The sequence below is a fragment of the Serinus canaria genome, chromosome 9, assembly GCF_022539315.1.
Source record: "Serinus canaria isolate serCan28SL12 chromosome 9, serCan2020, whole genome shotgun sequence".
Taxonomy (NCBI): Eukaryota; Metazoa; Chordata; class Aves; order Passeriformes; family Fringillidae; genus Serinus; species Serinus canaria.
The window spans coordinates 19,164,614-19,177,635 of record NC_066323.1 but is presented as its reverse complement, the minus strand read 5'-3'; the positions used below and the strand labels follow the sequence as shown (position 1 = coordinate 19,177,635).

The window sequence follows — 13,022 nt, the reverse complement described above, 5'->3', positions numbered from 1 at the left end:
ACTCACCATTGACCAGAGTCATGGATACCTGGGGATTCTCAAAGGCTAGAACTGAGAAGCATTTCAATGCCTGCATTCGGACCTGTGTAAAAACAATGTTTTTTGAAATGAAATATCAACTCTGACTTCAAAGCAAAACTGGGCTATACTGCTGGATAGGCTTGTAGAAAACAGTGCTGTATAATCAATAAAAAATTGAGATGAAGAATCATTGCAGATGGAAACATCTAACTCACACCCTGACTTCTGTCATCTTCCTGTTGGAACTATCCTTCTGTAGGGTATGCTGTAAACTCTGAAGAAAACCAGCAAGGTTAAAACATGGGAACTAAACAGGAAATACTGGTCTTATTTGTAATGCCTCACAAATGTGTAAAAAGCTACAGAAGAATAGAACAATACTATATAACAATGGTACTTTTACTTTTCAGGACTCGTAAGTACATTAGAGAATGAGAAATATGTACCCTTGAGATTTCTATTTCAAATCCTTTCAAGGGGGACTTAATAAAATGTCTGAAGAGAGCCATCCAACTGCAGTGATTCCAAACTAATCTCAGAACAAATGTACACCATAAGTTTTACTGCCATTACACAGCCTCAGGTACCACCTGGATGAAAATGATGGACAAATTTCTTCATCTTGGCTCCTCCTTCTTCAGTCCAAAGTTTTGATTTAATCAATGTTTCATGGCTGCCTAGTTCCTGAAATCTTTATAACTTCTTTTTTGCCCCAGGGAAGATAACCATTATCACCTTCCCAGATCACAGAACCTAGATTAGTTCAGGTATTAGTCTTTGACTTGCCCTTATACAGGTGCACATACTTAAACTTCCCCAAGTGGAAGGACTGAGAAGGAGCTGACCCTCCTGGCCATCAAGTTACAGGTAAAGTGTGATGTCCTCTGAGGGGATGGTCCAGGATGGACTTCCAAAACACAACAGAGATGGGAGCACTGACTCAGGAATTCAGGGAGCACAGCACAGGCAGCTGGTGGCCTCCACACATTCCACAACCATCTATTTTTACAGGTAGGACTTCCTTTTCAGGACAGACCACACTTGCTTCTCTTCAGCTTAACTTCTTATTCTCATTTATTGTTCAACAAATTAGACCATTTGGGTTGCTAAGTGCCTGTTGTTCTCTGGAGCAATGCTAGGCAGCCCTGTTTTCCTCACTGCTCCTTCAACTTCACAGTAAAATAGCTCTGGTTTTGATAGAAAATGGCAAGTAAAAGCAACTGTTATTCTACAAATACACATCATACCTGTTTATAGCTTTGGTTCACAGGCACAGACATGCTTTTTATAATCTCCATTTGAATTCCTTTCATAAACACATGTTAAACAGAGTAGTTGAAATGTCTTACTTTGTAGGAGGTGGAGACCAACAGATGTGCAATGTTCTGAACAGCTCCATGGTTAAATAAGATTGTCTGGTGATCTGGACCCTTCAAAGGAAACATAACACAGGGTTTTTAAGACAACATGAAAGACATTTCCACTGTCTGCAATTTAGTGTTAAATATTTAAGATATATTTCCTAACATTTACTTTGTAATCGGCTGGCATAATAATTTTTTTATACATAAACAACTGCAACTTATATTTTTATAACATCTGTCCTTTTCTGGTAATCATTTCCACTGTCTCCTTCAATAGGCAATGACATTAGTTCTCACAAATGAAGAAACATGGATAGAGAACTTCTGTTTCTACTCCTACTGGAAACAACTGAAAGCACCTGATTTTCTCTACAAATCACATAAAAGATCAGCAGTCACTAATGTCTTCCTCACTGTTAATATTAAGCATTTTCAACAATTCTAACTGCAGAAGAGAAGGGATTTCTTCTAAAACTGGTTCCAGACAGAGTGACAGTTCTTTGAGAAGAAATTCACATTCTCCAATTTTTTATTATTTATTATTTTAGTTTCAAGCATATTTGGCCATAAATCTGGCCAGCCATCACCTATTATTGACTTCAAGATCTAAGTTAGTAATGGCTGATATGTCAGTATTTTTTCCAAAACAGCCTTTGGAATGAAACACAAATACTAAATTTTGCAGGAGAAAGGTCTAAGAACTTCTGTAGAATGACAAGGCTTGATGAGGTTGAAAAAAACAACATAAAATCTCAATACCTGCAGCCCTCAGCAGTCTCTTGCCAAAGCTGGTCTTTGATTTGCAAACCTATCTTTAAAAGTAGTTTCATAGCTCTGGTCATCTCTGCATTAAGCACAGGCTATGCACATTTAAATTCAGCTTATAGGATGCCACAGCATTTATCATCCCTCTGTGCATTTTCTTGACTAATCTGCAAGTGTAGAAAGTCTCTTCACTCCTTAATCTCTACTTCAAACCTGGCTGAGTTAATGGCACCTCTTACACCCTTGTAGGCATCAGTGACACATTATCTTCAAATCTGAGATACAGCTGAAATCAGATTCCTCTCACAGTCAAAGGAACATTTTTAGAGTACCTCTTACCTCTAAGAAAAAAGCATAAAATTACTTCCAGATGTAACATATCTGGTGCTTTAAGAGATGCTTCAGCTGCTACTGCCACCAAGAGCTTTCTACCAAAAAATGCAATTAAAACAGCATGGTTGAAGGAGAAAAACCACTTACATTGGCACACAGAAGTGGCTGAGGCAATGAGTTAAAGCCGCAGCTATGCCAGTGGTGGAGCTGAAGAACAGATATTGAAATACGTGAAAAAAATGAGTGAGTTTAAAGTAGAAGAAATCATACTGCCCTAGATTTAGTAATTCCCAAGTATTAGTGACTCCTCCGTGGGATACAGGTGGCAGATTCTGTGCAAGCAGGACAGATGCCTGTACAGAGGTGACACCTGGGTGTATCTGAGTTGCACAAGTGGAAATATGTTGTCTGCACACACTGTGTTTGCACACACCAACCAGCACAACCAGGGAAGCACTAATCCATAAAGAGGGACAGCTGCAAATATAAAGGTGAAAACTTGAGAATGTGATTAAGCATTTCCAAGCAGTTCAGGCCCCACTTTACCAGCAAGGCTGCCTGGTTTTGTTCCACCTTGGGTACAGTGACAGAGCTCCACTCCTCTGACAGTGACCTTGTTCTCCAAACACAAATGCCTGACATATTTCAGGAATAGACATCACTTCTTGAACAATCTTCCATCATGAAATGCCAGTTTTCAAGGAAACATTAGGGTAGCACAATGTAACAACTCATTCCACAATGACAAGCAGGTACCTAAGTGCCTTTGTCCCTTGGGGCAGGGATCCAGTAGCAGGCTAAGGTCACCCAACAAAAGAAGGCCTGGAGAAAGCTGCCTTGATTACAGGCTTTATCCTGGACCCTTCCTAAAACAATCAATTCTACCTGCTCACACCACTTGCTCTGAAAACAAAAGAACTGAGACAGAGAGACTCTTAGAAAGTTAATTTTGACTTGCACTTTCACATCCCAGGTACATCAGCCTGATTTCAGTTTACTTTTTTGCTGCTATGTTGATAGAATCCTGGCTCTGTATGTTAAGAACTGCATCTGTTCCCCTGTAAATCAACACTTCCCTTGCTCAGGATGGCTCTTCTCCAGGGCAAGGCTCCTTTGCCATTGATTTTAACTCTGAATGTGCAAGGAGAAGCAGCAAAAGAGAGCAGCAAAAGCAGAAGCCAGCATCAATATGCTAGGAACCCAAAAGATAGATTTCCTAACTCTAGAGAAGTGGTCTGAGCTTTTCCAGGGAAATGGAAGAGGGCAAGGCAGAAACCTGAGAAACCAACAAAAATGCTGGAAAGGCAGAGAAAGAAATGGCTACAGATGTGAGCTGAGAACAGTGCAGGGACAAGGAGGGCAGGAGCTGTGATAAGTCACTGTTAGTTCCATTAATACATCTACTAAGATGAGGAAAAAGAGAAATAAAAGCATCAGTGCCTCTTAGAACATATGGTAAGCCTTACCTAAATACAAAGGTTTATTTATAGTAACTTATTGCTTCAGGGAAAAAAAAGTAAGAAAGGTTCTCTCTCTCAGGGCCTTTTGGAGGAAGATAGAGTCTTCATTTAAAATGAAGTGAATACTGAAACTTTCAGTGTATATATATATATTTTTGTTTATAATTATAAGAATGTACTTTGCCTATTCATTGAAGTGAGAAAATCCCCTGCAAATGTGTCTTCATTGTATTAGGGGCATTTTGCTCTGTCTGAAAATACAATCATTGACATTATAAACCTGAAACACCAAAACTAAACAAAACAGAAGAAACATGTCAGATTTTTGCTGAACAGCTGCATTTGCTTGGGCAAGAGAATGAGTTCTTGATCAAATTAACATTTGTGATGATCTGTTTACTCAACCTCAAATATTTTTCTTTGTTATGCAGCTGTTTATTCTGCAATGCAACCATTTCCTCACACTCATACCCATTACCCTGCCTTCCTTGTGCAGCCTGGTTTCTCTCTGTTTACACAGCCAATAACTTCTTTCCAAAAACCTGATTTTTTCCAGACATTCTCTCTAAAATTTGAGAGAGGTTTGGGGTTGGAGGAGGCACTCAAAATGGAATGGTGAATTCAGAAGACCTTCCTCACTTGTGAAGTGACTGTGCATTTGCATTGTAAACAACATTTCAGAAATGCAAGCCTCCAGGAACTGCTGGAGCTGCAAGAAAATAACTCCTTTGGAAAAATATGACAATAACTGTTTTCTGTTCTTTCCCAGCCATCAGGGTTTATATTCCCAGAGCCAATCCCTGACTGTATAAACCATCTCTTTTACCATCCCATAATTAGCCCTGGGTTATTTTTCTTGTAGGCCAACATGGCCTCATTTTTCACCTGTTCAAACTCCTCAGCCTGTTAAGGAGACTTTCAAGGGCCACTTAAACAGGAGGTGCCTCACTGCTCCATTTTTGTTCCCTAAATACCAAATTTTTTTTCCACTATTAGGTATATATGTGAACTTCCATGGTCCAGTGTAGGATTTTGTCTTTATGTTTTCTTTAAAGAGCTCCCTAAATATTAGCAGCTGAGTTTTATCTTTATATCCCACTAAATGGACAGTTCTCAGTCCTCAGGTTCACTGAGCAGAAGAAATGCAAAGGGATGAGTGTACATAAATAACAGTCAAGGCAGTGCACAGATACTTAACAAAGGAACAATTCAGTTCCAGAGGACTCATTGTAAGTGATAAGGCAGAAAGAGAGTTTTCAAGGTAAATACTTATAAATTCATAAACTTAGGAACTTTCTCATTTGTTAGTACACAATCTGTGATCCTTTAGTTTTAAACTGTTACTAAAATGGAAAGATGTTGTAAAAAGCTCATTTCCTACCCTGAATTATTTTGATACAGTTATTGTATAACTCACTGGTACAGTAACTCCCAAAAAAACTGAAACAATAAAAATCAGTGCCGTGGGGAAACTCGGAGTGGGGGAAGGGAAAGACAAAACTATGTTTGGGGTGGGGTTGCAGGTGGTTTTAAATCAGTTTTCTCATATCAACAGAATTGCATTACATAGCAGGAATGAACATGTATCTGGATGAACCTGTGATAGAGCTCAGCTGAGAACAGCATTTCTTCTCCTCTCAAGAAACAGCACCTCTTAGAGAACAGTCCCTGTGCTTAAAACAGGTGAAAGCAGCTGCACAACCTCTGCAAAGAGAGGCTCACACTGTCCTCAGACTTTTAGAGGAAAACCAGAAGTGTTCCTAGATTTATAGTGTTTAAAGTGAAGACTGATGCTTGCCCAGACTGTTGGCTTTGTTTAGTAGCCAAAGCCTATAAACCCCCCAGATTTGCATCTTTTCTTGTGCTGCAGAGCAGCATGTATCGACCCAAATAAATCTGCACCAAATGCAGAGCAGTACCAGCTCAGTCATTACTGGCTCAAAATTCCTGCCACAAAAGGCAGCACACACACAGTTCCTGCAGGCCAGAAACACAAGTTGCACAGAGAACATGAATTGTCTTTCTTACTTTGCAGCAGTGGGAGAAGATCTGACATATGTATTCTTGTGTGTATCGAGACCTACTGAGCAGTGCCATGAGGTGGGAGATAACTGTAGCATCCTGCAAACAAGGGAGAAAAGAAGAGAGTGTTAACACTGGATTTCAGCACAGCTTCTTTGCAGTTTGTTACTTAAAGGAGCACTCCTGGTTCTGCACTCAGTGTTCTTCCTTCCACCACAACTTTCATGGATACAGAGCAAGATCATTAAAAGCAGTTCATTAAAAGCTGAAGGCACAAGTGACAGTTCTGAACCAAATCCCCATGGAAAATAAATAAAAGGTCAGTGCATTGGAAAAAAATAGGAATAACAGGAATAAAACTTCTGCAATTTGCCTCCACAATATTTGGGACAAAACCAATAAAAAAATGGGGGGGGAACCTTCCAAAATCAAACATGGCCACTGACAGGGATTAGTCCAGGAGTTGCCTTAGTGCTGTCTTCCCACCAGTGTGGCTGACTCAGCTCCTCTCCCAGCTCTGAGTCCAAGGGAGCAGGGAGGGAACACAGTGCATCCTGGACAGGGCACAGTCCACTGGAACTGATTCATGGGCAGTCATCATGTCCTTTGTCTTGCAGTCAAACACACTCTCTAGACACTGCCTGAGTGTGTGACACTGGTGACAGAGAATCCCAAATAAATCAGCAAAAGAAAACCCTTATACTTTAGTGGGGGGTGCCCTAAGCCAAGGCAGGGGGTTGGAATGAGATATCTTTAAAGCCCCTTGTAACCCAAACTTTTCCATGATTCTGTGGCAAGTTCTCTTCTGCCAACACATCCAGTTATTTATCTCTGTGGCGAGTTACAAAACCATAATGTTCAAAAGCTTTCAGTTACTTTTACCAGCACATTTTAGTGGCAGGAACTATGGTGATATTAAAAGAAACAATGGGTATTTTAGTTTGGAAAGGGGTAAACTAAATTACTTCCATGAGATCAAGGGAGCTGAGCAAAGGGAAGAATTGAATGAGCCTTCCTTTCCAAAGCACATGTGCTACATTGGCCCAAAAAATATAAGTCAGACTCTGTATTACCTGCACAATGATGAATTACAAGCCTCTGATTTAGAGAGAGGTGAATTGAAATTAGAGCAAAACCTTCCTGCACCTCAGCTCTCGTGAGAGCACTGAAAGCAGCACCAGCCTGACTGTTCAGTGACTGCATCTTCACACAGACACCCTGGTTATGAGAAGTTTTACTTTCCAACTACCTGGGAAATTTCCCACCACACTTTTTAATATTGTCAAAACAAACATGCACGAGTCTCCCCTATTTGCAAAAATATTTGAGATTATACAAAGCTTTGCAGTATTTATTTAATATTTTTACTTATGTATATACACAAATATCATACTTATTTTAGGAAGCTTTGCTGCTGACAATCCAGCCTTCCTATTCTCTACAGAAAACAATAGGACAAGGGAGCCAAGAAACACACTGAGCATCAACTCAGCTTGTTTCTACTGCTGGTTTCTCACCAACTGCAAAGAATCAACATGCAACAGCCTCATTTGGCATCTCAGCATTCTACAGAGAGAAAGAAATTTTTAAATTACTTTCTCCCAGGTACACCAATCATACATCCATGGTCATTTCATGTTTATGTGCATAGGAAGACCAAAGGACTACTCATTTCAAACAACATTTTCAGGGTTTAGCCAACAGCAGCTCCATCTGATCTGCCTTTACACAGAGCCCAGAGGCCAGCAAGGGACTGGTTTGCTTGCAGTGCAATAGTGGACATTCAACCCCAGCATGGGTCAGGCTGGAAGAGCCCAGCAGTCACCTGGTCCCACCTCCCTGCTCCAGCAAGGCCATCCCAGAGCACAGGGCACAGCACTCCAGGCTGGAATACCTCCAGCAAGAGAGACCCCACACCCTCTCTGGGCTGCCTGTTCCCAACTTCCCTGAGTGAAAGCAACACCAACTGACAATATACCCAGGATTCCTCTGTCTTTTAATGCACTTGATCCATTTAAACTGATTCTTGTCCTTTTCTGCAAATCTTCAGCAGCTGAAGGCATCAAGCCCCATCAGTGTTCAACACAACATCACGTTCAGTGCTGAGGCTGCTCAGTGACAAAGTTCCCCTGAGACACAACCATCAAGAAGCCAAGAGGAAAGGGAGAAGAGAAGAAAGACACACCAAGATTCACAGGCAGAAATGCTTTAAAAAAGGAGCTTCAAATTGTAAGATGCAAGACCTGAAATCTCCTGCAGGGAAATCCCTGACTATGAAACCTGAATTATTTCAAAGGATTTAAACTGCAAATATTAAAGCAGCACATCTTTGAATAAAATAATTATTCAGGTAAACTCTTTTAATCCACACACATGAATGTGTAACATCTCTCCATCTGTATCTAACACCAGGGAAGGAACCAACAAACACATCCTCACCAGTGACATCCTTGTGCAATGGTCCAGTTTCACCTAAAAATCCAACAGCATTGACCACAGGTGTATTGACCACAGGTGTATTGACCACAGGTGTATTGACCACAGGTGTATTCCAGCTGCAGTTAATAGATTGGAGGTTTTTGGTAAAGATCTAAGTGGACAGAAATTGAGCCTCAAACTGTTGGGAGCTCTACAGTAGAGCTACAGAAATGGGAATGAAATGGCACATGGTGTTTTGTGTTTTACTGACAAGTGTGGCACCATGACCCAGTGGTGAATTCCTGGATGGGAAGGTTTTCATACTGCATGATGAAAACCATTTTCATTTAGCATTTATTAGACAGGGCTGTTCTGTCACCAAACACTATGTCAGGGTACTTGTGGTGCCACTGTCACCCCAACAATGTCATTGTGAATATGATAGAAGAGTTAATGAATCCTTGCAAACAACACAGTGACAGTCCCCTGAAATTCTGCCAATACACAAAAATGTGTATTATTAGATATTCTGGACTATACATTTAAGAAGCAATTCTTTATAGACATTTTTAATACACCTTCTCATTATGTTCCATCAAATCTGAAGTGTTGTGAGTATGAAAAGGTTAAAAACTCTTGGAAAGTTCCAAGAGGGCTTCCTTAATGTGTTTTTAAGAAAACTGTTATTTTACTCTACAATTTTGCTAAAATATCCAACTTGTGAAATAATTTTGGCATGTTGATCAGAAAAGAACCTAGAAAGAACTAAGGGATATGTGGACATAACTGACTTCCAACTAAATGTGAACAGCGACTAGGTATCAATGTGAGGCTACATAATTTCATTTTTATTCAGTATTGGTATCTAAGTAACAAAGGTTCTTCCTAGCAACCCTAGTGAGATTGAGTCTACACTCACAAGCTACACTTAAAACAATGAGATTCACAGATCTATTAAAATGTTGTCTGCTAACAAAGTAGTTTATGGCAACTTAGGACAAATACCTCTATATCATACCTATTGTAACAAAGTTATTGTCCATACAAACAGAACTCAGAAAATTAACAGTTACATTTTCCTGCTTGGATCCCAATACCTAATTTCTTCATATTCCTTTTTAACACAAAATTTATGAAGATCTATTCTTAAAAGATTTCTTTTTAATTGAGGGTTGCTCTTCTTTTTCCCCAAGTCAGAGAACTGAAATGCTTCTATCCACCCAAATAACTTGAATTCAAGCTCTATAAGCTAGAATTGGTTCTTTTACAACTCTTATTTTTAGGAAGCAGTTTGAACTGGAGAACATTCAGTCTTGCTCCTCACTCAGCCACCACAAACAGCCAGAAGGAAAGAAGGAATAAGGCATGAGAGGCTGACCCAGATTCCTCCTTTAGGAACTGTGGATCACTGAGCTGTGGTGGAGCACGTGCACACTTGGCAGTGCAGGCTCATTGCTCATTAAACACCTGGTTATGAATCACTGTAAGATATCCTGATCCTCTCAGGAGTGCCTCCTCCCCTTTACCAAGCCTGGCCAATACCAGGTGATGCCAGGTTTTTCATCCCAAACCTGCCCAGGAAGCAGGAATGCCTTTCACTCATCATTTCTAAAGACTGAGACTTCTCAAACTGATTTCTCATTGTCTCTACAGGACAGAGTCTCATTCTGCTGCAAACTCCTGTAAGGACAGGACTCCCAGCAGGGAATGCACCTCCTCCTGCAATGCCAGCCCAGCAGCCACAGACAGCAAGCTCCCACTGGATTTGTATCTGGGTCCCACTGAGGAAGGAAAATCACAACTGAGAACATCTGTCAGGAAACATGCAGAATGCTTTCATGGGCTGGAAACATTTTCTGCCATTCCTCTGTTATCAAAAAGGTATCAGGAGCTGAAGTAACAGGAACTCAGTCTGGATTTGCCTTAGTGCTTCCAGCAAGCCAAAACACACCCAGCTATGGTGAACTGGCTGGTTTGCATGCACAATAATCTTGGAATTTAAAGAAGTCTGAACATATGTCTGCACCTCAACAGATCTCTCCCCCTGAACTCCATGTCATTCCTCATTTCCAAGTGCAGCATGGTCACTACATGGATCTCAGCACCAAAGCCTGCATGCTGCCTGTGCAGGAAGCCTCCATTAACAGGGATTCCTCTGGCACAGCAGGTCTGGATATAACCTGGTGTCACAGCTCAGCATCAGACCCTAAAAAACTGCCCTTTCTGAGAGCTCAGTCTTCATCCAGCTCAATGGATGGATGGATGGATCTGCACATTTTCTCAGTACAAACCCCAAGTTTCTATAGGAAATTGCCCAAACGTTTCCACCTCTGAAGAACTATTTTATCCTTGGAACTAAACAGAATTAATTACACAAAACTGGCAGCAGTTTATCCTTCAGGCTTCTGTCCAGAAGAAAAGGCTCAAGAGGAAAGGTGCAGTTCTGACACCCAGCACTTCTGCTGGGAGAAATATTCCCTTTACTGTGGGTGATGTGCACCTGTTACAAACAGAAAGGGATGTTTTTAGCTGCACTCTTTAAAGCACTTGTATATCCTGGATTTAACTGAGAGGTCTTCTGAAACCTCTAGAATGACTGCAACACTCTTGGAGATGTTAAGCTAACTTCCCAACATCTTGTCTTGGAAACAGTCCTGCCCAAGGTTTGAGAGAGAGCATCTTCTCTCTGCAGTCAAATAATGAAAAAATTCTGGGAAAGTTTCCATGTTAGACACAACTCAAGATCCAACTTTCCAGAAGTTTCTTCCAGAACTGCTGGGCTGGAATGAAAAGCCATTGACAAACTTGGTCTCCTACCTTTCAAAACAGGACCTGAAAAGGGCAGAACTTGAGAGACCTTCAAGTGCTGCAGCTGCATAGAGATGGTGACATTCTCCCCGGAGCTGCTGGGACCAGAAACAAAGAGGGAGCAGGATGGCTAAATGGGAACTTTGAATTCTTCCTCTTGTTCTCAGTGTTGGAATGTCTACCATGAAGTGTTCATTAGGCCCATAATTACTCCTTTAATTGCAAAGCCAATGTCTCAATTACTGCCTTGTGAAACACAGCTTGCAGCAGTGTGGGCCGGGTTGTACCTTCCAAGAGATAAGAAAAGCATCTTATCAAAGGATCTGTATTCAGCTCTTTTCAAACATGGCTTTGGGTATTCCCACAAGAGAAGGAAAAAAAAGGATTTGCAGAAATAGGACTTTAAGCATAATCATAAAATACTTAACTTTGAGGTTGTCTAACTGGAATGGGAAATGGGAAAATGGGTTTTACAGGTGAACGAAGGAGCAAGGACCCCTCACTAAATGATCATTTCCTGTGGTTATGGTTAATTCCAGGACATCCCATTTGCCTGAAGAAGGACTGGGGGAGCAGCTGATGTCATTGCTGTGCAGCTGAGAAAGCAAAGCATGAAACACCAAATCCAGTCCTCAGGCATGTTGTTCCCAGGGTAGTGGTTACTTCTGTGCTAATGCTGGTTCCTTCCCATTTCTGTCCATTTCTCTACCCCTTCCTCTCCCTTCAAGACATCCAGCCCTCCAAATAGGGAGCAATTACAAGTCCCTGTTGAGCACTGATCCCCAGGAAGAGATATAGATTGTTAATGGAGATAGTCATCTTAAAGCCCTCTCTGGATGTTGAGAGCAGGAAGCAGATGCCTCTGCACTTATCAACTCTTAAGAGGCTGATTTGGGGGAATCTGGGAGCATGGAGTGAAGCCAAAGAAAGACACAAAGAGGAAGCCCTTGGATCACTCTGGAGAGGTGCCTTTGCTGTACACACATACAATATGCATTGAGGTTTTTCCACGCTGAACAATCACCAAACACCTGGAAAAAAGGCAGTGAACAGTGAAGGACAAAGCTGGCTGATTGCCTATAGACACTAAATGCAAGCTGACTTTCTGAGATGGACTAACTGGCAGATGAAATTCAGAATAGGTGCATGGTAAGACAATTTTCCTACCTGCATCTGGAATGAAAATGTAAAAATTCATTGGAAAAATGAATAGAGAACAAAACAGATATTTCAGCAGTGCATAAAAATGAGACAAAAAATCATGAAGAAAATCTTTTGACTATTAACAGCCAAACTGTAGAGAAAGTAAGACATGAGGGGCCAGCTGTGCCCTTCTCTGTAAGCATCAAGACTTCCTCAGCAAGCAACAGCTCCCAGTGAATGGGACCAGAGTGGTTCTCATTGTGCCCAGTAACGCTGAGAAGCTGGAGCTGCTCTGTGAACTCCCCCAGACTGAGGCAATGCTCCCATTTTCCAAGCAGGAAGAGACTGCTGATCCACTACAGCTTTCATTCCATGGCTCACCCTACACTGGGACAAAGGAAGCTGCTGAACTCTCCTTGCCCCTCCTTCCCAATAGGAGGCAGTGCCTGAGTTTGGGCAAACCCCAGAGACAGCAGAAGGCTCTGCCCACTCACCTAACCAGGGCCAGCACTGAGAGCCCTGCTGGTACTCCTCCAGGACAAACTCAGGACTACAGCAAGTGGAAAGGCACATTTTCTATCCTCCTGTCACTTAAATGCAAATCACACATATACCAGCTAAGAGCAGAGACATTTTAGAGGTGAAGCTCTTCCACTGGAAGTATAAAAACTTAGCAAGTCCTCTCCCA

At 41.4% G+C, this 13,022-nt stretch overlaps 1 protein-coding gene across 4 annotated transcripts in view; it reads right to left on the bottom strand.

Moving 5' to 3' along the window:
• ARMC8 (armadillo repeat containing 8) overlaps positions 1–13,022 on the bottom strand; it is a 62,311-nt gene that overhangs the window by 22,991 nt on the left and 26,298 nt on the right. For 3 of the 4 annotated variants that reach the window (XM_030226989.2, XM_050977813.1, XM_050977814.1), the window contains 4 exons: positions 5,972–6,064; positions 2,631–2,690; positions 1,371–1,451; positions 7–82 (listed from right to left, as the gene is read on the bottom strand). In XM_030226989.2, coding sequence (XP_030082849.1) covers positions 7–82; positions 1,371–1,451; positions 2,631–2,690; positions 5,972–6,064 — 310 coding nt within the window. The remainder of the gene's footprint in view (positions 1–6; positions 83–1,370; positions 1,452–2,630; positions 2,691–5,971; positions 6,065–13,022) is intronic. The other variant, XM_030226987.2, reaches the window with a different exon arrangement.